Genomic DNA, 23,323 nt, shown 5'->3' with positions numbered 1-23,323 from the left:
CTCCCCGTTTTCTCTGCTGAATGAAAATCTGGGTCGTTGCACATGAAGCTATTCACGTTAAGACCCCAACTCCAGTTTTTAATATGAGCTTGTTCGTCCACTTGCTCCGATTTTATAGTGCTTGTTAAAGCTCCGGTGAAACCACAAGATGATGGAGATTAACATTTGATTTCATTATTCAAAATGATGCTGTAGAAAGTTTTTATTTGGCACATTTTTTTAAATAGACCACTTTATTTATTTATTTATTTTTTAACTGTGATTGCTCCAGAGTCCTGCTTCCCTGGTAGGCTGTTTGTTTGTTTGTCTTGCAGGTCTTTGTGAAGCTGAGGCACAATCCGGTTAACTGGGAACACCTGGCCAGTGTTCTTTACCTTATTTAATCTCACCTTCCTCGACGCCACTGTTCTCTAACGTTTCATTTGGTTGTTGTCTTTTTTTTACACCTACAACATGCACCTCACGTTTGCCACTAAATTCATGCACCGCTGACCGACTGCCACACCCGTCAGAATAATTAGTTACTTAAATTTGACTAGTTATAATTAAATTAAATGTGAAATTGATTTGGTTTAGAATGTTACTTTTAACTACAAAACACATCCGCTCCGAGATGTGTTTGTGGACCGTGTGTGTCAATCATCTCAAACGGTTTAACGTGTAAAGTTAATTTAATATCAAGATTTTGAATAATCCCAAAGTAACATGAATTGTATAGGAAGTCAATTATAGAAAAACAAACCTGACTTCCAAGCACTTTTAATAGCACAAAATGCAATACATAGATTCTATCTTTACAATACAATAAAAAAATTATTGTCTATTGTCTTTCTTTGTTAAATGGAAAATGAATTGCATTAAATGAATAGTCATTCTACATCAACTTGTGATAAACTTGCTCTTCAGCATGCATTGCACCACGTTGTTTTGTTCATTTTTCCTCATTGTACTCTAAGAACTGATTTTACAAATATGGTTAATGGTTAAAGTCTTGTTCAAAACATGCTTTGATTATTTGATTTTTTTTTTTTTTAAGTAGTATGTGACCTAAACGTCCCTAAAATAGGACCTATTGTGGTCACTTCCAGTTTCTTTAATGTTCTCGGACTCCACTAGAGTTGCTTTCCATGATTCACAGTTCACAAATCTGCTCCATGAACACGAACATCTGCACGGTAAATATTACGCCCGTTACATCATTACCAGTGACATCACAGGATTTTGTCATAAGGCATATATAAATTTTTCTTATACATGTCTAATAGCCATTCGTGTGGGGAGAGCAGTAACATAGCTGTCACCAAACACCTGCAACTTCTAGCATCTCCCTGCACGTCGCTCTGTACTTCACGAGCGTGCTGTGCTTGGAGCAGATGACCATATAAGGAGATCCGTGACGCCCTGACAACCGAGTGTTCAAAGCAGTCTGACGCCTGAACTGGTTTCTAAAGGAATTACCGTTTCCTACCTTTACGTCATTATTTGAAACTTTGGCCAAATTTAGCATGAACATCCGATGTTGCAACATTAGGACAGAATATATGAAAAAGCGAGAAAAAAACCTTTAATATACAAATACGTACAAAATACTGCTATTAGCTCCTTGAATAAAAAAAAAAAAAAAAACATCGATCTGAGGTAAAGGACGTCTCATTATGACACACAGCCTTGGAGTTTGATTTTACTTAATTGATTTCATTTAGTCCACGTGACACGGGCTGAGGCATCACGGCACTTGCTGACATTTCATTGTTTTCCCGGTGCAGGTTTAAGCTCCGTCTCCTCAAAACCCTCGAATGACCTCCATCAGACACAAACCGGGAAGGTGACCGTTCGCGCTGGATAATAGAACAGAAGAAGAAAATGGTTCAGAAATACTAAACTGTGGAGCAGATTATGTCAGAGATGCTGCAAAGAGTCCTCACCTAAAATGCCCGGGCAGCAGAACCACAGACAAGGTGCCGTCCGGGAGGGATCGGAAGAGTTTCTTTAGCCGGCGGTCCAGCTTCTTCATCACGAGATCCATTTCCTTGTCCTGCACATATTACACAATGTAGCCTAAATGAAATATGTGCTATACATTATGAATATTCTGAAATATACCTGCAAGTCTTTCTTCTGTACGTTACCACTCAAATCTGATTCTTACACTGAATTGGAGCTCATTTTACAGCAGAAACATGATGCAATCGTGTGTGTTTGTGCTGCTGCCACTGGCCTTAAACCACACTGACATTCATTCATTACGCGGGACAGTCATCATACACTACTGTGAGGTATGTAAAGGTTGGATGATCATCAGCATACGTGTGTCTTCGTTTATAAGGCTTTGTTATCTAAGCAAGATATTTAGGTTCAGAGTTCAGAGCTACTAACCACAAAACCAGGCAGACTGGCTTTGAAAGTTCCACCTCTGAACTGGGACGTCCATACGGGTACTCTGCATCTTTCTAGTGGAATGAGCTGCAAGACAGCTTGAAGTTACAGTTGCTTCAGAAAGTGTTCAGACTTCAGATTCAGACTTTTTGCACATTTTACTGTTGTAGTTTTTTTTTGTTTTTTTCAAACTATAATGTCATTTTTTTTCCCCCCCCATCAATCGACAATAATCAATCCATAATGACAACGTGAAACAGTGCTTTTAAAAATCTGTAGAAAAGTCTCTGCAGCCATCTTCAGTAGCCAATTAATTACCATAGCAACACATGCCTACACATGCTTGCCAGGAGACTCCCCACACCACTCCAACAACAGTGTCCACAAAAAGACCAGTTAAGGACTAAACTCCTGCTGTGTGCATACATGACCTAAAGGAAGAAGGACATTGTGCCATTTCAGTGTTGTGGAATTGTTTGAAGGGTTTATAATGTTAATGAGAGGTGTCTTTATGTTTGCCAGGTTACCTCTGCTGTAAAAGAGTTCAATTACATTCTCGATTACCTTATTATTACTATATAAATAATGATCGCTGTGTATTTTTGTTTATCCCATTAGTAACGATACTTTCTCCTTTGTACAGACCACACACACACACACACACACACACACACACACACACACACACACACACACACACACACACACACACACACACACACTAGCTAACAGCTGTGCCTGTGTACCTGATGCCTTCAATCTTAGTAAAGTTCTGTTAAATAAATTTCAGTTCCTGTTTCCTGACCTGACACTTCATATTGGTTAAGACCAGCTAAATAGTTCACTACACAATTTGTACAAAAAACATCAGAGAAGATTCTAGAACAATAAATTGAAGGGGTCGACAACTTTGTGAAGCGACTGTAGGGAATCACATTCCTCAGAGAGACTATTAAGATTTAATAACTTGTATTTCTAATCATATTTTAGATGGTATTAATCAGTGTTGTCATGTATGTGTGACGTTTGTTCTGAGTGAGTTTTACTGTTTTGATCTTGTGTGTATCAAATGTCTTGCAAAAGAGAACTAACCAACTCCTACTCCAGTCATCAAGTTTTAACACACTGACTTGTTAATATCCACGTCACTTATCAATAAAGCATTCGTTAAAGTAGTAATTGCTCTGCTTGTATACAGTTTGTTTCTTTAATAAGCTTCTTGTTCTTTCCATCTGAACAGTACTGTTAAATTGTACTTTGACCTAAAACGTAACATAACAAGCCTAATTCTATAGTAAAGCACAATTTGGCAGTGAACACATTAAAAGTACCAACTTTCCTTGGTATTAAGTCGTCTTTATACAAACATAAACATGCAACTGTTAAAAATTTTTTTTAAAAATCATAAAATATGAATGCCCAAAATGATCATAGAAGATTGTGTGTGACATCCAACTGGAATCAATTCAATCTTTACCTGTGAACTGTTGTTGTCGCCCTCTGCTGCTGTCCCATCAGCATCCACTGGAGCCACTGGCGTTGTCATGCCAACCCATGAAGGCAGGTGGGTCGGAGTCAGGGATGGAGAGATGAGGTAGTTCTCCGTCCGCAGATCGTCTGAAGACGAGACGGCTGCATGCTTCGCCTCTGAACTCTGGAACCCGACTGTGTCCAGCAGACACGCTCGAGTTAAGAGAAGAATTCACAAACACACTCTGCAACAAGAGATCATTCAGGACAGAGCTTTTTAACTCACTTCTGCAGGTATGCCTCGCGTGTTTTACCGGCTTGACAGACAGGATGACTTCTTTCACCGCACCGAAGCGACCAAACGTCTCTGTGACTGCCTCCTCTGACAGTTTAGATGTGGTGGTGAGCTGCAACTGTTTACCGTTTATTTGAGCTGGTGGCTGCCCGTTTGCCGTTTGAACCGGAGGGACACCTGAACATTCAGCATCTGATGCATGTCCATTAACCTTTGCGGAAACGTTTACGTGTTCGGCCCGACTGGGCTTCCGTTTGACAGCGTAAAGGTGAGTTGCGTTGAGAGGGTCAGCCATTAAAGCATCAAGAGTTAGATCCAGGTCTAGCATTGACATAGACGCGGGCCTCTGCACCTAGAAAATAATAAATATTTGTGCATAGCCGACGTAAAGGGAATAAGTGGGAGGAAAAAGTGAAGAGACCTACTTTGATGGACTGCCCTTGCACATCTAGTCCATCCAGAGTTCTTAAAGCCAGCACCGCTCCCTCCAGCAGCTCAAACTCTATCTTTGCATGAAGGACCTGGAAACCAAACAGAGTTAGAACATTTATATAAGTTTAATAAATCACCACCAAAACTAGTGAACAATGTCACAGCTGTAGTTTAACAGGAACTGAGGCAGTAACTATCACCAGACACAAATAGTTTAAAAATAAAAATAGGTCAAATAAAGGACATGTGAGGGATACCCAGTCACTTTCATCCAGCATTTCTATTCTTCGAATCGGTCCACAGCAACGAAACAGCCGCCTCACTTCTGTGTTTGAGAATCGTTCAGGGAACGGCCCAGCAAACACCACGCACATGTCCCGAAGATGAGCTCCCACCTGCCGGACCAACGCACGGTAAACATACATCCAAACGACACCCTGCAAAATGATACGTGGTCTGAATAACTGCCTCACAGTCAGATACTGCTGCTCCGGATGAAGGGAGTGCCTCTTCAGATGATCCGAGAAGGAGGATAACTGGAGGACGGAGAGGAATGGATTCTTTGTCTGACTCCTGAAAGACTTCAGCAGCTGAAGAAGAGAAGGTGCAGGAGTAGGGAAGCAAAGGAGGAAGAGTTTAGGAGAGGATTCACATACGCAGAAAGGTGTAGAAAGTAAAACTTCTGATTTGATTAAAGATATCGCGGTGGCACAGCAGATGAATCCTGATGTATATTCACCTATATTACAATAAACCAGTAAACTAATATAGTAAACGAGCAAACTTGCTGATCGATGCTCATTTCAATGGGGGAAAAAAAGAGCTTTTTTGGGTGTTCGGGCAAGTGTTGGATCAGGTTGTGAAGACTAACTTCTCACCTCTCTGTCGGAGCTGTACCACCGCTGATTGGTCAGATCCAGGGCGATGTCGGATCGCTTTCCTAGAAAGGACACTGACCGCCCAAGTGTCTGCAGTATGTCGGCAAACCTGCACGAAAAGGAAGGACGGAGAATCTGTCACAATCGTTTCAATAGGAGTTTAATGTTTCAGATTTCCTGGAAGGCGTGAAACCTCATTAACTATGTTGTTTAGATCAAATGATTCTCCGTGTCGACAGTGTTTTCAGGTTATTTCTGAAACATTTTCTATGTCTGAGGATGTTTACATTATTGTTTTCCAAATCAAAATGTGCTGTGATTTTTTTTTTTTATCCACCATGAAGAGAGTTTTTAAACACTGCCTTTAAACGGAGGCAACAAAAAAACCCAAAGGAAAAACTATCCAATTTATGGCGAACGTGGTCTGAGTGACTGTTGTATGATGTCAAGGACACAGAAAGGTACAGAGTCTGGATGACATGTCGTACCTGGGACTTGGTGCTGGTGCTGGTGCTGGTGCAGGTGTGCAGTCAGGGGCCTCCTCTTCTATTGTAAATCCCCACAGCCTCGGATGGAGCTCTACAACCTGACAGCGAGCATCAGCAGAAAATATTGCATGTGTGTGTGAATGTGTGTGTGTGAATGTGTGTGTGTTTTAGAGGGCATTTTTCTACCTGACGAGGTCCTGTTTTGATGAAGTACTGGGCCAGCTCCAGGGCTGCTAAAGCGTCCTCAGTGGGATCATGACCCCTCCTCTCTTCTGTTTGGATTTGCCTCCTGGCATGCAGGTGGGAAATGAAATTATGACATGTAGTGGGTGAGAAGAACTCAGAGAGAGAGAGAGTGAAAACAAGAGCTTACCTCAGCACTTCTTCAGCCAGAACCTTGAGCTTAAACCTCTGTCCGAAATCTTTCTTGTACAGCAGTGAGGTGTCGATTACATGCTGATGGATGAGCTGCGGGGAGGACACACACACACACACACACACACACACACACACACACACACACACACACACACACAATACAGGTCAAAACTTCAACATTATAAAGGATTTTGGATCTGTGTTTGAAGGGTGTCTCTCTAAAATGAAACATCTATTCACAGAACACCTGAAATATGTGACTACTTTAACATTACTGCTGAGAGTAAGGGACCCAAAATGATTTATATTCTCTACCGTAGCCATGTTGAGATATTATTATACAGACAACAAACGAGTCATTTGTGAAATACTAATATCTTGCTCCTAAACCCAGGTTGCAACTTTATGTTTTTGTCTTATTTGTGAGAGCTGAATTAAAAAAAAAAAAAAACTCCACACCGGACAATAAAGCCTAACTTAGTATGTTTGTTTTCTAGTGGATGCATTTTCAAAGTAACCCAGAAAAGTAGTGAAGGAAACATTCTTGTAATTACAAAAATACGACTCATACGGCAGAAACGTAGAACAGAAAAGGGTTGTGTTGATAGTTTTCATATAAAACTAGTGGTACCTGATCACAAACACTGGATTTTCACATTGCAGCTTCCTCAGGCTCACTCATTCAAAAAACACGCCCGACTTCAATGCCTCTCAATACGCACATCCTGGCTTTAAAGCCTGCAGGTGGTGCATGTACGCTTTACTAAACAAACACTTTTCTAGTTGTGGCTCCTGTGATATCCCTCAGGAGGGCCAGTTGTTGTGATCACAGATAAGGTGATCCCCTGAAGGGGTAAATTACCTTAAATCGCTCACTAACTTGACATTGTAGAATTTGTTCTGTCTACATGGCAATACCACCAGTAACCACTGGATGGCAACATAAAATATGGATTGTTCTTCAAGATACATACTCCTAGCAATCCCTTCACTTGGTTACTTATGACAAAAACATGTTCAAGATAGCATACCAGGGCCTGCAGTTTTAACAAAAAAAATGTTAACATTAAAGTGTGTAAGGGTGATCTGGGTAATTTTCCGCTCCGGCTGCATGATTAATTGTATTGTAATCGAGACCTCAGTTCACGATTTTGTCACATTTTCATTCGGGACATCAGCTGCATTAAAACAAGCGCTCTGACTTTTTCCCTCAACAAATTACAAGGCTGAGTTACACACATACAGTCGATGGGTTACACCGCGCGACGCAGAGCAGCAGAAACTGTCAGTGAGGGAAATAAACCCAGTGAGTGAAACACTGGTGAAAAGAAAACGTACAGGAAAAGACAAAAGGAGAAGACGGAAGATGATTTTTGTTTTAATGCTCAGTGTCAGATTCGTGAAGCTGTTGCATAAAAGGTAAACAAGAGCGTTACTTTTCTCTTGTCCAAAGTAAGCATGCTTATGACAGGCACTAGAATATTTTTGCTGTTTCCTCCTGTATCAGGTAAATAATAAGAAAAAAGAAGAAAAAAAAAAAAAAGAAATCTCAATTCTAAGTAACAAGATTGTTATTCGTATTTCATCCAGAATCATGCGTTCCTATTTTCAAGCTGGCTAAAAGTGCCTGAAAGGAGCCGTACTACGCAGAACACCACTGCAAGCTGATTGGACGGTGACATTCAGAGGCAGAACAAACTGTGGTAGAATGTGATTTTTAGATATTGACGTCTTGTCCCCTTCTGTCACTGTGTCGCCCGACCCTGTCAGGGAACAAACCTCTAGTAACGCACTGTACGCCGAGCTTGTCAGAGACTCACTTTCAGAGCCATGAGGTCGTTGTTGAGGGAATGGCCCACTAGAACTGCGTCGCACGGCAGCAGCTTCCTGAGCTTTTCTTGAACGTCCTTCAGGGTGGTCGTGACTCGTCGCAACATCGCTGCAGTGATACCAGAGAACCTGCCGGGAGACACGGAGAAAATAATTTGAACATTTAAACATAGCATGCGACATTACTCACAAACTACACTGTTCGGAAAAATGACGCTTTACCTTAAGACTTAAGATCTGATAGTTAAAGTACCCGGGAAAAAAATGCACAGCGTATATGTGCCTATAAGATGCACCCAACTATATGCCAACAGACCTCCATCCCTGTACAAGTGTAAAGCTTCTCATTATTGACATTTTTTTTGCCCAAAAAATAAGTGTCTGTGCGTACTGAGTGAGATAATCGAGGATGCAGTTCATAGGTTTCACCAGCTCGTTCAGCACACACGTCCCATCACTGTCCACCAGAGAAACATGAGTCAGCTCATATCCCTTTTCTGTGAGACACTGAAACACAATTATAACACAATGACACACTGTTAGGAACAGCAGCACGATGAATGTAATAACAACTGCAAAAGAACATACACTGTACACTGGAATGAGTTTGGTTATACGAGGAACGGAGAGGAACTTAACCACTCATTTTGGTTTTTACTACCATGTCATAACACCACTGGATTTAACCACAGAAAGTGGTAATGTAAGTACATGATGGTGAGCATCTCACCATTTCACAATCAACTCCAAACAGAGGGCTGCTGTCAGTCACACAGTTAATGCTTTCTGTACACACAAACTCCTCAAAGCCTGGCATTCCTGTGTCAAAAGAAACAGAACAAGAAGACAGAGAGTGAGTCCACGTCAGAAGACACTTCTCACTGTCACTGAGCCCAAACTGAGCTTTAAAAAAAAAAAAAAAGAAGCTCTCCAGAGTGGATACATCTAAAAGCTGCCGTGTACTTAAATGCGAGTGGGTAAAAAAAGAGCATATTGAAAACAATGACAAAGGTATGACACACAGTTAAGAGCAGAGGTGAAGTTAAAAGCCTTAAAAGACGAGTATGAAAGCACGTTTTCACATGTAAACTGCATTTTCAGATTTCCTTTGGCCTGGTCACAAAGAAGTCGGACTGATGGATACAGAGTGTTGGTATAAAGCTGCCACTGGCCAACTATATAATTTGACATCCTCCTCCTCTTTCAATATTTGTGTGTTTTCAAAATCCCTGTTGCTAAGGACAACAACAAGGTCCTAGCTAGCAACCAACACACTGGAAAATATCTAATTTTGACGGAAGATTTGGATCATACAATACGGTCGGCAGTCTTTTGTGGGGATATAGCAATTTTAATGCCGGGGCTCGACTTCCCACATATTCCACCAAAACCCGTGTTGTTGGTGGACCGCCCGCCCAACTGCTACATCCTCGGCTTCGCGCCGCCCAAGACGATGATAATTGGTTTAAAGAAATACAAACATGCCGGAGGGTTGTCTTCCCCGATTAAATTAATATTCGAGTGCAGCCATTCTCCAGCACCGGTACAGCCCGGTGGAGACAGGTCTGCCTGTGTGAGACTTGAAACAAGGTGACTCACGCCAGTAAGAGCACCCGTGTTTGTTATTAGATCAGCTCTGACAGCTGCCAAAAATATACATAATGTACTATCTGGGTAAAAATGACCGCTCCCGAACTCATTCACAATGGGTCAAAAACTGCTTTTCATTGTTGACATTATAATGCAAGACTCAAAAATGATTATGTTAAAAAAAAAAAAGCTCACTCACCCTTGACAGGAAAGTGCCTCTGGATCATCTCCTGCTGGGTGAAAACATAGGCTGTCAGTCCTTTTCTTTGTGTCCCAAACTTGGCGATAACTGGGTGACTTCTCAGTGCTGCAGCAGTGCACAAGAACACACACACACACACACACACACATACACACACACACATAAAGTACACGATTAAAAGCAAAAACACCGAAAGAAAACACAAAAACAAAACTACCGTTGACAAATTGAATTTTGCTAAATGCCAGACAAAGAATAAGACATGGCCATGGCAGCATTGTTCATCACACACTGATCACACCTGACTTTAACATGCGTCCTGGATGATCCGGTCACAAGTGCTTAGCTTGACCTACATCAGTTCACACACACACACACACACACACACACACACAATTATCACCTGGACGTATGTCGTTGTCTGGTTTGGAAGCAGATAAACAATCCACTTCAGGAACTTCAATGCTGAATATTCCAGACGCCACGTTGTCAGATGATGGAGTGAAGGTGACCCTCTTAACAACCAAATAAAAATAAAAAAAATAAAAAAACATGAATAAAATTCCTCTCATTAGATAATGTATGTCAGTTCATACACTCCCCCTGGTTACCTACAGTGCTGTAGTTGGTCCTGAGGTGTTGCAGGGTGAGGTAGTGTTTGTAAAAGTGACTTTGTGTGAGGCCTTCCATGATCACGACATTTACACCTACAACTTTTCTCTGACGGTGGAGACGACACCAACTAGCAGACAGACAGGATGATAGAAACACAAGATTTAAGAAGTACAACAGCGATTGCAAGTCCGCAGACATTAGTTGAGTGTTATTATAATTGGAGTATAAGGACACAGCGTAAGTTACTTAAAGAGAATTATTTGATGAGAGCTGACAGAAAATAAATAACACATTACCACCACAGTCTTTACCTGGTCTGTCTGATGCCACCTGTTTTCCCCAGAGCAGCATAATGCAGCAGCTCTGTCAGCTCCTTCAGTGTAATTGGTTGCTGAAGGCGGTCAGGCCGCACAGAGACCCTCGGCGAGGAGGAGGAGGAGGAGGAGGAGGTACGGCCACAAAGCAGCACTTCCCCAGCTTCCTCCTCTGTTTTTAATATCTTGGTCTTCCTGTGTGCTGGCGGGGACACGTTCTCTCTTTTTCTTCCGCTGCAAGTTGCTGACGAAGAAGCCTCCATGATGGATCTACCGGGAGGTAAAAGAAAATATTTTAAGCAGCATTGTCTCGTGAATGTTGAATGTGATCCCTGTCATTTTAAGTTTGTGCACACGTAAGATATTCACATGCTGCCCTTTAAATGTGTATGGTTTGTACGGCACAGACGTAGAAATACTGAGTCAAAGCTCAAGTGAGTATCAAATCTAAAACTCTACGTCTACTGACTGATGTGTGTGTCAATAACATTAGTTATCAAACAAGTGTTGAGAATAAACATTGACATTCTTTTTTCTTTAATGTTTACTTTTATTTACTTTTCTAGATATTTACTTGTTAATTTTAGACAGGTATTTCTTAGCTAAAACTAAATAAACACAAAGAGTTGTGTTCCTTCATTAATAATAGTTGAGAGTAGTTTACTTAATGTGAGACTGAAACAAGTAATTGTTTTATACGAGGCACTAGTGTTTACCTCCACTAAGAGACAATAAATACCAGTTGACTGTTTTGAAATATCATGACCCCCAAAAGTATTTAACTCATTGAAGGTCTCCCAGTTCAGCTGGTTCAGTGGGTGAACTTCTCTGTGGTCGGTTTTATGGTTCATTTTAGATCAACACTCCAAGCTGCCACTTTAAAAAAAATAATCATTTATACACATTTATAGTTTCGGAGTATTTATACGAAAGTAAAAATGTGTAAATACCTGTTGTTGCGGGTAAAACTTGGTCCAAATTCTTGTGTTTCCACCACTGCTGGAGGTTAATAACACATGGCTAAAATACGTTTCCACATACACGAGTTCTAAATTAAAAAATAAATAAATGATAACGTTACTTCCTGTTTGTAACTATCAAAATAAAAGTTGCTGTGGGCACACGAGCAGACTCAAAATGGATGGATTGTGCGCTCTGAGGAAATCACCCATGACAAATCACTGTGGCTCCGCGTCCACATACAAATGTCCATCGTATGCGCTGCCCCATGTAAAATGTGTGTTAAATCCGTGGTTAAACTCAGTGTTGCATACTTTTATTTTCATGGGAAATCGTAAAACCGGAAAAGCAGCTCGTTCAGTTCCGATAAACTCCGACTTCTTTCCGCAATCGACTAATTGTGCCTGCTGTCGATGTTTGCTGACTTAGCAGACAGAAACAATCGAGCTCAGAATGATAGATGTGCGTTTGAATAAAACAGCGCGACTTTGCAGCGTTTTCAATTGAAAATGATGAAATGATGAACAAAAAAAAATTTCACCGGTTCCAAATTAAGCGATAGCTATGTCTACAAAGAAACTGGCGAAGTAAGTATAAAGCCTGTTAGCTGGAGAAACAGCGAACAAAACAACAAACTGGGTAGACAAGGAAACATATTGCAAAAGCGGTGATACGTTGATATTTGAGTTCCTTGTTTGAACATTGTAATGCACGTTTTGGTTCGTAAAGGTCACCAACACACATAAACACTTCTCCTCATCTCCTGGTGCCTCGACAGGGAGTTAGGATTACTGAGGGAGCGGAGTCGGTCCTCCTCCGGGTCAAAGAAACCTCTGGTGTCAGGTAAGTGTGTGTGGAGCTTTCATGTTTAGATGTGGTCACTCTGGCTTATTGGTGGGGATTTTCTTACAGATCAAATATTTTCATACTTGATTGTGATTGACTTTGAGTCCACATGCTGGAGAGAAAAAAACAACGACGCCCAGGAAATTAGTAAGTAGCACAGCTTTTTAAATTCATATTTCCTGTTTCATGTTTCCCACCTGTATTTCCTTTAAACAGCTGTCTGTCTTTTTTTTTTTTGTCTTCCTTTGTGCAGTTGAGTTTCCAGCCGTTCTGTTGAACACGTCCACGGGGCAGGTCGAGTCTGAGTTTCATAGTTATGTTCAACCCCAGGAGCACCCCATCCTGTCTGAGTTCTGCACTGAGCTGACTGGGATCACACAGGTGTCTGCACATCGGCAAAACTACGCAAGCACAAGGACGCTGACCGACGTCAAGCACTTTATATGTTCTCGCATCGCAACTGACGGGGTGACTTGTCCATCTCACAGATGCAGGTTGAGTCAGGGATCCCCCTTCAGATCTGTCTGTCTCGGTTCAGCCGCTGGCTGCAGAACCTTCAGCTGGAGGTGGGAGTGGTCTTCCCCGGCAAAGAACAGAAATGTTCTGCATCTCTGCAGTCTCAGAAAATGTGTACTTTCCTCACGTGGTCAGGTAAAACTTTTTGTATGTGTCTACATGTCTTTAAGCTTGGTGTTGCTGTAAATTGTGACAGGTGAGCAACGTGATCCTCGTAACAATCTGACGTGGTTAAGATTATTCTTCCTTGCATTAGTGGCAAGATTATACAAAGCATCAAGTAGAATGGTGTTTTTTTATTATTATTTTTTTTAAATTTGTGGCGATCATTGAAAGTATTGAGATATTAAATGGAAAAAAAGAGAATCTGCTAAAACACACTTAATTGAATGAGCCTCCATTTGCGTTGCGTACCAGACTGGGATCTTGGAGTGTGTCTGCAGTACGAGTGTAAACGCAAACAGCTTCATAAACCAGATGTTCTCAACAACTGGATAGACCTGAGAAGCACATACAGGGTAAGTACCCGCTCGCTTATTGTGTTTTTTTAATGCTTCCTTGTGTAATTTTCTTCATTCCATAATGTATTTAAAATAATGTCATTTTAAGTTAAGAGATAATAGTAATACATGTGACTCCAAAACACACAAATGCATTTAATTTACATCAGCATGAAACAGGGGAAAGGAGCAGATATTTCCTTTTAGCACGGTTATTTATACATTATAAATGAATTAAATTAGTATCCATCTTGTTTTAAATTGACTAATGGATCTGATTTGGCCTAATCTAATCTCCACTCATGTGTTATCGCTCTAACTCCTTTCTTTGTATTTCCAGCTGTTTTACGACAGGAAGCCCAGAGGCCTGAACGGGGCTCTTCAAGATCTAGGAATACAGTTTTCTGGGAGAGAACATTCTGGTACAAATACAGTGAACATTATTTGTTCTCGATCAGTGGTTCATGACCCACATTTTTCCTTCGCCATCAATTCACGACTGAAATTCTTTAGTCACTCAAATCTATCTCTCAAAAAATACTGTAGTAATATACAGGCCGTCATGCACTGTTCATCACCGGGTGACAGAAATGCAAATAGAGCTAAGAACTGAATGAAATAAAAAGGCAGACTTAACTAATGATTTCCAGTTCTCGAGAGGAGCAAAGTGCATTTGTTTTGGTTGTTTCTGTCACGATAACATTGATAGAAAACGGCTACTAGACGCACACTACGTCTTGGGTTAATTTACGTTCCTAAAAATAAAAGCACTTAAAGGTTACTTTAAAATAAAATATTCACTTTTTCCCCTTTTTTCCACAAACATCTGCGACCTGCTCGAAATGGGCCCAACCAGTTGAGAACCACTGGTCTAGATAATTCTACATATAAAACAGCCTTAACCTCTTCTCTTTCTTTTTTTTCATTCTCCTGGGCTTCTTGTCTCCTCTCTCTCTTCAGGTTTGGATGATGCCCGAAATACAGCTCATCTGGCAGCAAGAATGATGAGGGATAGGTGTGTAATGAGGGTCACGAGGAGCCTGGAGAGGGTGAGTGGCCACCTGAGAACGTCCTTAATGAACCCCGACACCTGAAACTCAGCCTCCATCATCACCTTCCCAAAGAAACTTGCATGACGAATATATCGCTAATTTCACAGATGAAAGATTTGATATGTTTTGGGTTTTTTTTTTTTAACTTGTGATGATGCATTTTAAATCTCAAATAATCTAAATATAAACTAACTGCTTTTAATCTGTTTTTTTGTGTTCTTAATCTGGCATAATATTTGAAATAAAGTTTTGTTGGTGCTTTGAGAGAAGACAGCAAGATAATTAATAATGTAGCTCAAAGGGACTTTAGTATGTACCAACAAGAACTGCTGACAAAATCATATAGCATTTCAGTTTTAAGAACAAAGCAAATATGGGGTTTTATTTTTGAGTTATTGATTATATTTCTAATCTAATCCTCTTCTCACAGACCCCAGTAACGGTCAAACCCATGTTTGGAAACAGTATTTGTCCTGCCGACAAGACAGAAAAACCTACCACCAGTAAAAAGGAAAATCCACTCACCACGAGCAAACCCTCATCATCCAAAGTTCCTCTCAAAGCTTCTGACAAACGATCAAGTTTAGAGGACATTACTCCGAATTTAGACGCAAAGAAAAACTCAACAGCTGTTCAAGAATCTGTTCCAGTGTGTCAAAGCCTGATCTCACCAAAGACCCTGCTCAATGGCACAACGGCACCACGGTGGGGACACGGCAGATCGGTTACAGCAGAGGCTGCCGGTAGCCTCTCCTCCTCCGTTATGATAAACTGTGCTTCACCACACAATAACAGCAACAGCAGCCTGGTTCTGTGTCCTATTACCGTCAGCTGCTTTTCCAACAGAGCTCAACAGCGCTACGCCTCGAAACCAGGAGCACCACCAGGACCCGTGGAGGAAGAGGAAAGTGCAGCTCTTTCAGTGGAAACGGAGGAGAGCTGTGGTTCTTATGATGATGTCGTGTTGGAGGAGGATGAAGTTGGTCGTGCAACAGACGGAGAATGTGATGCAGAGTACGTATCAGATTTTGACGGTGGATGTTATGGGTGGGAAGAGGCAGATAATTCCCACTACTCACCAGGAGGTCGGTACACTTTAAAGGACAATATAAGAGAGACAGTTGATGGAAAAAACTCTAAAATGACAAAAATGAACACATTCATGACCTGTAAATCTACAAAGACATCAAAATCCCATGTCTCTGATCACATAAATGAAATGATGCCGCATTCAGTGACCTCAGAGTCAGAGACTTACTTTGTTGTTCCTACAACTGTGACCAGGGGAAAACCAACTCGTGACAAAACAGGACTTAAAACCTCTCGACTACTTCAAGAAACATGTGACGGGCCCCTTCAAAAATTTAAAGCCAGCACGCCCTTCCCATCCAGGCCTAAACTCTTTGTTCCTGAAAAGACCTCCACGCCCAATACGACCTTCGCCAGGCCCAAACCAGCCATCACACAACACGGGAAACACAAAGAGGCTCTGAAGTCGCCCTTTACTATCTACACTGAGCCAGCAAAACAAGCCCAAGTTCGCTCACGTCCTTCCTCACGGGGCTCTCTGTACACCCCCAACAACGTCCTCTCCTCTTTGTCCACCAACACTCTGTCCTCCCGTAGCGCTCGTCCCTCCGTTTCTGTGACAGTGAAAGGAGTCCAGAAGGTCACTTCCCCTCTGTGTGCATGCGGTCGTCGTGCGAAGCGTCAGGTTGTGTCAAACGGTGGTCCAAACCACGGGCGAGGGTTTTACTGCTGTCCGGTCCGTCGCTCAGGCGGCACAGGTGGGATGAAAAAAGGTTGTGAGTTTTTTAAGTGGGAGTCGGCTCTGATGATGAGTAGTTCAGTGGCTGCTGCTGCTGTGGGTTCCTCTGTCAGGTCAACTCTCCTCTCCACCTTCGTCCACCCATCACTGAGGAAAAGCTACTAATGTGCTGGAGAAACAGCTGCACTTGGTAATATTGACACCGTCAATTTTAGTGCAAAGGAAAATCAATTTTCAAAAGATTATTTTCTGAATCGTTGTATTTTGCTTAACCCGTGTCCTCTCTTTCGTCACATTTAATTTAAAAGGATAAAAAGCTCGGAGACGAGGAAAGACATTTTTTGTATCACACTGCTGCCTAGTTCAGAGTTGAGCCTGACCGATACTGAATTTTGGGGCCGATACCGATATTAAGGAATATAAGGATTCGGATATCAATATTTCTGAGGAGATTCTTTGCACATACCAAGGTCTTCCCCCGTCTCTGGAGGACGTCGGTGCTGTGGTAGCAGTGTGGGGTTTTATTTGGTGTTTGACAAAAAAAAAAAATGTATTTTACGCCAAGAGTCTTATTCAGCATTATGTTTTGTAAAAAGAACAAAAAAAGCTGTCGTATCGGCCAATGTATACATTGGTATATCAATATATATAGAACAATATATCTGATTTGGGCCAATACTGGATGTTGAAATCGGCCGTCAGATACATCGGTCAGCTTCTATTGTAGAATTCTGCTTTCATGAAGAACAACCAGCAAATCAAAACCTTTATTTAAGTGATATTGTAAATACTGAAATGATCCGTTCCACTTTTGGTAATTGTTAATAAGCAAATTGAATTACTGCCAAAAGAAATTTGGTTGCTTTATTTCATATCATCGTATGGTATTTGTATTGTTTGGCCTTCACTCATTTTAAGATATGAATTTGTCTTTTTAGTTTAATAAAATTAAGTATCACTGAATCGATTAAAAAAAAAATAGTTAGTAGCCTCACCGGTCATTCAAAGAAGAAATTGTGTTGTACAGTAAATATTTAAAATATTTTAATGTGTTTTGGTGAGCAAAAATATACATATTTCATAACAATAAAGGCAGTATTGGTCTCTTACTTCATGTTTTGACTTTGTTTTGCTCCTCGGACCGAGCATTGCTTTTCCACGCGGCCGAGGAGATTTGTCCCTCCTCCCTCTCCGTACAGCACAACCAACAAACGTGCTTATTGTGGCTGAGACGTCCTTCCTTCACTTTGCAGTCCGTTTCAACTCGCACACATGTCGGAGAGGCGGGCTGCAGCATTCTGGGAACTTTCAGAGCTTTCTGCCTCGTCGCCTCCGCAGCTCTCAAACCTCGGTTGACCACGTTGAGCCGCGTCTGCAGAGCCAACAGCGAATACAGCCGAGAGGGGTGAACCGAAACCAGGAAGGTAAAGGCGGCTGCTGGGGTGGGCTTAAAACTCACGGTTCCGGTTGCATATCTGCTCGAAAAAAAAACAACCTTTCGGTAACATGTCAGCCGCGCTGAACGAGTCCAGGAAACGGAGCAAGAAGCGCTATGTGGCCGGCAACAACAACAACAACAACAAGCGGTGGAAGGGCTCCCGGGAGCTGGAGGTGGGCATGCAGGGGATCCTCATCACATGCAACATGAACGAGAGGAAGTGCACGGCGGAGGCCTTCAATCTGCTCAACGAGTACGCTGACGAGCTGTTCGGGCCTGAGAAGGTAAGCCGGCGAGTGTTTACCGCTGGCGGATCAGAGGCCGGGGCAGACCGGCCGGTTCGCCCGCCAGCTGCGGACCAGGCCGAGCTCAACTTTCTGTGCAGATTGAACAGAGAAGCTCCACTGGCTCTGTTAACGTTAGCAAGTCATTTGCATCATTTCATATTTGAAGATTTCACACGTTTGTATATGTCGACAATTAAATACCAACACACTCGATACCTTGAATTAAAAAAAAAAAAAATTTAATTGGTTTTACCTGAAACATTAAAAAGGAATATTTAAAGCAAAAACGCCAACATATTTGCTCATTTCAGTTTCTGAAATGTGAAGAATTGCTTCTTTTCTCTGTTTTTATATATATATATATATATATATATATATATATATATATATATATATATATATATATATATATATATATATATATATATATATATATATATATAGCATTTAACAGCGAGTTTTTTGTGTAAAAGCAAATTTAAGATTTCACTTTGCACTCATGCGTGTCATTTGTAGAACTTTCTTTAAAGCTTTTCATAAGCAAACACTCGGTCAAAATCTAGAATATGTCTAGACCGTGTATAAAATTCTCGAGGGCTTTTAATGTAAAACGATGGCTTTTAATTTGAAATCCCAGTCAATTGTGTAACCTTTGTGTGGCTTCATCACTCAGTCAGCGAGACATTCAGGTTTGTAGGGCTGGTCCAATCAATTCAGCCAAAAATCGCCACATTAAGTTAATTTCCTATTAACAATGTGCCACTCTCGATAGCAGCTGCAAGATAATACAGGAAGCAGCAGTGAAGAAGAGGAGGCTGAAGAAGAAGATGTGGATGTGGCGCTGAAGAAGGAAGTGGCACAGCTGCAAGCTTCTGGAGCTAAACAGGAGAGGCGCTTCCAGGCTCTCGACAGCGGCGCGAACAACGTCATCTTTATCAGAACTCAAAATCTGGGTAAGAGTCTTTGAATGAAAGAGCAGATTATGTGATCTATTTATGGCTTTCAGTGTTACTGTGGTTACAGGTTTTTTTTTTTTTTTCTGTCCTAGAATCTGACAAACTGGTTCATCACATCCTGTCTGATCTCCATACCACCAAAAAGAAAAAGTCACGTGTGATCCTTCGAATGTTGCCAGTGAGAAGCTCATTGATCATTAATATGCCTCCTGTGTTTATTTGTGGATTAAAAATAGATAATAGAATCATAAAGACTAACATCATTTAAGTTTTCATGCTGTCATCTGCAGTGTCTGATCCTTGTTTTCGTCTCCTCCAGGTAACTGGGACATGCAAGGCCTTCCAGGAGGACATGTTGAAATACCTGACCACGTTCCTGGAGCCTTGGTTCAAAACCCCGAACTGTGCTACCTACCAGATCGCTTTCAAGGCCCGCAACAGCAGCCATAACAAGAGAGAGGAAATCATTAAATCTATTGCAGGTAGGTTTGGATAAGTGTTATTCAAGGGGCAATCAAAAAGTTCAGAGACTGCTCCTGTTGCACGCGATTGGAACACCTCGCCTTGAAATGCACGGAGACCGAGGAAGGTATAACCTTAATGAGTAAGTGTCCCGAGAGACGTTGCTTTGCTCAACATCAGCACCGAAGTTACGCACGTTTTTGTGAGCAGCGATACGTGCGCATTCGGGATTTCTCCGTGGACCTTAGCAGAGAGTGCACATCAAATTTTGCGTCAAACTCAGGAAATCGCAAACGGAGGCCCTTGAAATGCTTCATAAAACCTAAGATATAGAAGAAAATGAGCCTGCAGAGGTGTTCGGTGTGGCGTTCATCTCTCATGAGGGGCAAAAGGTCAATGTGCTTGAGCGATGAAGGACGGGTCAGGTGGGTTTTCTTTGTTTTTCGTAGGGTTGTGCTTAGTTCATTTCTGGTCAACACCGAGTTCTACAGGGATGTTCTGAGGCGTGCGAGGGAAAAACATTCAGAGGAAACAACCTGAACTGCGGCGTGACAATGAGGTCACTCACCGCGCGTTAAAAACTCAAAAGTTCCTTCGCCACAACATCACCAGTTTCACCGCCATCACCTCTAATTCACAAGATTTGGCTCCCTGCAACTTTTTTCTGTTCCCCAAAAATGTAACCCTGAAGTTGATTAATGCTTTCTGCTCAAGTTTCAGATCCATGGTGAAATCACAAATGCGCACGGACCACTGCTCACAAGAACGTGCGTAGCTCAGGTGTTGATTTTGATCAACCGATGTAACTGGCAATACTTACTCATGAAGGTTAGACTATCCCCCTCCTCCGTGCACATCACATTGCTGCGCTCCATTCACGTGCGACAGGAGCAGTCTCTGAACTTTGTGATTAACCTTTGTATTTATGTTTCGCGGCTCTGCTGAAGAAAACTAATTTGTCCCTTTTGATTTTGACCTCTGCAGGTCTGGTGGGGAAGCTGAACCCTAAAAACAAAGTGGATTTGACGAACCCGGAACTGACTATCATTGTGGAGGTCATAAAGGCCGTGTGCTGCATCAGTGTGGTAAAAGACTATACGCTGTACAGAAAGTACAATGTTCAGGAAGTAGTGAAAGAAGACGCACCCAAACCTGATGTGACGGCAGCAAAGACAGAGACAAACACGGCTGAGCAGAAGGAGAAACACAACACAGGAGAGGCGGACAAAGACGAGAAGAAAGGTGAAGAAGACGAGGACAAAATCGTGCCACAGGACAAGAAGGAGGTTGATAAGGATGAAAGTGGGGGTGACTGAAAGCTCATGTTTACCGAAACTATGTTGTCAGTCTGTGAGACGTCTTTTTTAATTGCTTTATCTTGTAGTGCTTTTGTTTTAAATGGACTGATCAAATAATTGATCAGAATAAGGAGTTTGGCGTAAGTCAAACAGGATCCTAATATAATTTAATGTGTTTTTTTATATGTTCATAAACATATCTGACAGGCATTGATACCAGCTTCATTTAGCTGTCCATTTCAGATAGCAGTGACTTTGAATTAACTCTAGATTTTAGTATCCTACAGCCTACATTTGCCAACAGCTGACAGTTTTTTAATGCTGATGTTGATTTTGAGTTTCCATGTTGTTTTATGTTTGACATTTTTACTCAAAACAAAGTGAGTTTTGCTCAGGTGAACAGGTGTACACATTTTGTAACTGTTATTTCCTAAACTGGTCCCTGGATTAAATTTACCTGTGTGTTTGACTGATTTTCCTCGTGTTCTTTACTTAGTGTGTGTTTTGATTTTCTTTGTTTGGGGTGCGTGTGTGTTTTAGTGATTTGCACAAAAGGTAAGAGAGTAAAACAGGATAAGGTTAAAAAGGATGAAAATCGATATAGAGTACATAAACAACCACATATTTGTGGATTTCACATCACAAAACGTGTTTTGTTTTTTTTTGCCATTCTGTTTTTACTCCACAAGATGGAGTTAATGTTTAACTTTGCAGCGACGTCAACATCACGTGTACTGTAGACATGAAGACATGACTAATGGTTTACTAAGTTATCACCAAATATTGGGAAGATCTCGCCTTTGTCCTTTTTAATCACTTACTGTTTAGATCATTTTCTAAGCGTCCTGCAGCTGTTTGTTAATTGTGGACAGAACAGGCTTTAATATTGGTTTGAAATATAATAGATAATAGATAGTATAATAGATAGTGTGTTAGAAAGCTGTGTGTCATTCCAACCCGGTATAACACCAAAGTGTGTCATACACTCATCAGTCCACTTCCTGCTTGGCCTCCCTGAAATGTGTCGAGACGCATTAGCAGCTTTGAAGGAGGTCAAGAGACGAAGCACGAAGAGTGGAAAAACTCCACTTAAGGTCGGGTTGGTTTGAAGAGAAGAAACGTGTCGGGGAAAGCGAACGCCATTGTGGGTTTGGTTTAAGTATGTACATTATTTACACAAAGTATGTTAAATAACTTCCGTTACATAACCACGTGGTTTTTGGGGCTTGAACCTAAGGCGCCAAACGATGATAACATGCTGCAGTAAAATGTGTTGCAGTATGGTTAGTTTTTTCTTTTTAGGGTTTTAGTTTTTGTATGCGAGTTTTAACAGAAATCTCGCGTACCGTCTCTTTCCAGAACAAAAGAAAAACTGTAGTAAAAGTACAGAGAGTCTTTGTTTTTAAAATGATGCCGACATGCTACCGCACGCGTGGCGATAATGTTGGTGCTCATGTTCACCATCTTAGTTTGGCTTGGCGAGCGTGCTAGCGTTTGGTAAATAGCAAAAGCACAAACGTCATTAGTTTTGGACAAACTAACTTGATGATGATGATGTGAGATGAAACATCAAGGGATTACATTTAATCTACATCGGACATGGATGTGTTTACTCAATTTTGTGGCAATCCATTAAAAAATTTGTTGAGATTTTTCTGTCTGAACCAAAAAAAAAGTGATGAATCGAACCAAAACATGGCATCGCCTTATTAAGAGCCCTGCCTTGACTAGAAAAGGCCAAAAATGAGAACTGCTTTCTGTTTTGGGTTTGTGTTTGCATTTGTGTTTTGGGGTTTGTTTGGCTGGTTTTTCAGTGTTTGCAGAAGGTCTTGCCTCCGTGGTTCTTGCCTCATTTTTGCACGAGTTCAGTTTAGAGGTTTATGCCAGAATATCTGCTTTATAATTCTGTAGAATCATCCTGGGTCTGTCCTCCGTACCGATCCTTCCTCCAGAGGGCACGAAGAGTTTTTATGGTTTTTCTCCCGAAGATATTATCAGGAGGCTTTGTGTTTAGGTTTGTGGGTGGAGACGTTAAATGTTTTAAAATTAGGAGAAAATGAAAATATGTCTCTTATAGAAAAGTAGTGCAGTATAACTAAAGTCTGGGATACATTGCAGTGATGGTAATTAATCCAAATAAGAACCTCGACTTCGTGTTCTCCAGCTCTGTCACGTACACACACACATGTATTTACTGATTTGTGAATTCTTTTTCTGCTCATTACACTTGGGCTGAACTGTTGCTGTGACCTGATAGTTGTTATCTCCGCCGTATTCAGCTAAAACTCACAAATTGCATTGCCACTGGCTCTCAGGTGCCCCCAGTCAGTGAGACCTGCTGACGAGCTTGCAGCGCTGTTGCAAGAGGGAGG

At 41.4% G+C, this 23,323-nt stretch overlaps 3 protein-coding genes across 4 annotated transcripts; 2 read left to right on the top strand and 1 right to left on the bottom strand.

The window, feature by feature from the left end:
* Positions 1–1,549: 1,549 nt before the first annotated feature.
* On the bottom strand, positions 1,550–11,905 carry LOC138615805 (RNA exonuclease 5-like). Its single transcript, XM_069689634.1, has 19 exons — positions 11,819–11,905; positions 10,866–11,138; positions 10,555–10,681; positions 10,343–10,454; positions 9,937–10,044; positions 8,878–8,966; positions 8,539–8,654; positions 8,138–8,276; positions 6,313–6,407; positions 6,126–6,228; positions 5,940–6,037; positions 5,452–5,560; positions 5,047–5,163; positions 4,831–4,968; positions 4,567–4,662; positions 4,133–4,493; positions 3,854–4,041; positions 1,926–2,035; positions 1,550–1,838 (listed from the first exon to the last, which is right to left on the bottom strand). Exons 2-19 carry the CDS (start codon positions 11,129–11,131, stop codon positions 1,784–1,786), a joined length of 2,427 nt encoding a protein of 808 aa, XP_069545735.1. The 5' UTR covers positions 11,132–11,138; positions 11,819–11,905; the 3' UTR covers positions 1,550–1,783.
* Positions 11,906–12,392: 487 nt separating this feature from the next.
* eri2 (ERI1 exoribonuclease family member 2) lies at positions 12,393–16,782 on the top strand. The gene is made up of 9 exons (XM_069689635.1): positions 12,393–12,415; positions 12,607–12,671; positions 12,741–12,821; positions 12,928–13,055; positions 13,163–13,325; positions 13,608–13,708; positions 14,031–14,112; positions 14,651–14,739; positions 15,173–16,782. The coding sequence occupies exons 1-9, from the start codon at positions 12,393–12,395 to the stop codon at positions 16,673–16,675; spliced, it is 2,235 nt and encodes a 744-aa protein (XP_069545736.1). The 3' UTR covers positions 16,676–16,782.
* Positions 16,783–17,717: 935 nt separating this feature from the next.
* thumpd1 (THUMP domain containing 1) lies at positions 17,718–21,424 on the top strand. Of its 2 annotated transcripts, none has more exons than XM_069689633.1 (5): positions 17,718–18,232; positions 19,011–19,188; positions 19,284–19,369; positions 19,511–19,673; positions 20,638–21,424. In XM_069689633.1, exons 1-5 carry the CDS (start codon positions 18,017–18,019, stop codon positions 20,967–20,969), a joined length of 975 nt encoding a protein of 324 aa, XP_069545734.1. In that variant the 5' UTR covers positions 17,718–18,016; the 3' UTR covers positions 20,970–21,424. The 2 variants fall into 2 exon arrangements, with proteins under 2 accessions (XP_069545734.1, XP_069545733.1); XM_069689632.1 differs by having other exon boundaries at positions 19,008–19,188.
* The last annotated feature ends 1,899 nt before the right edge of the window (positions 21,425–23,323 follow it).

Source organism: Brachyistius frenatus, unplaced genomic scaffold (genome assembly GCF_029030835.1).
Source record: "Brachyistius frenatus isolate BFR_SWC_R1_liver_20210118 unplaced genomic scaffold, ASM2903083v1 Contig_7, whole genome shotgun sequence".
Classification (NCBI taxonomy): domain Eukaryota; kingdom Metazoa; phylum Chordata; class Actinopteri; family Embiotocidae; genus Brachyistius; species Brachyistius frenatus.
Note: the sequence above shows the minus strand (reverse complement) of the source record. Positions and strands in the feature narration are given on the sequence as shown.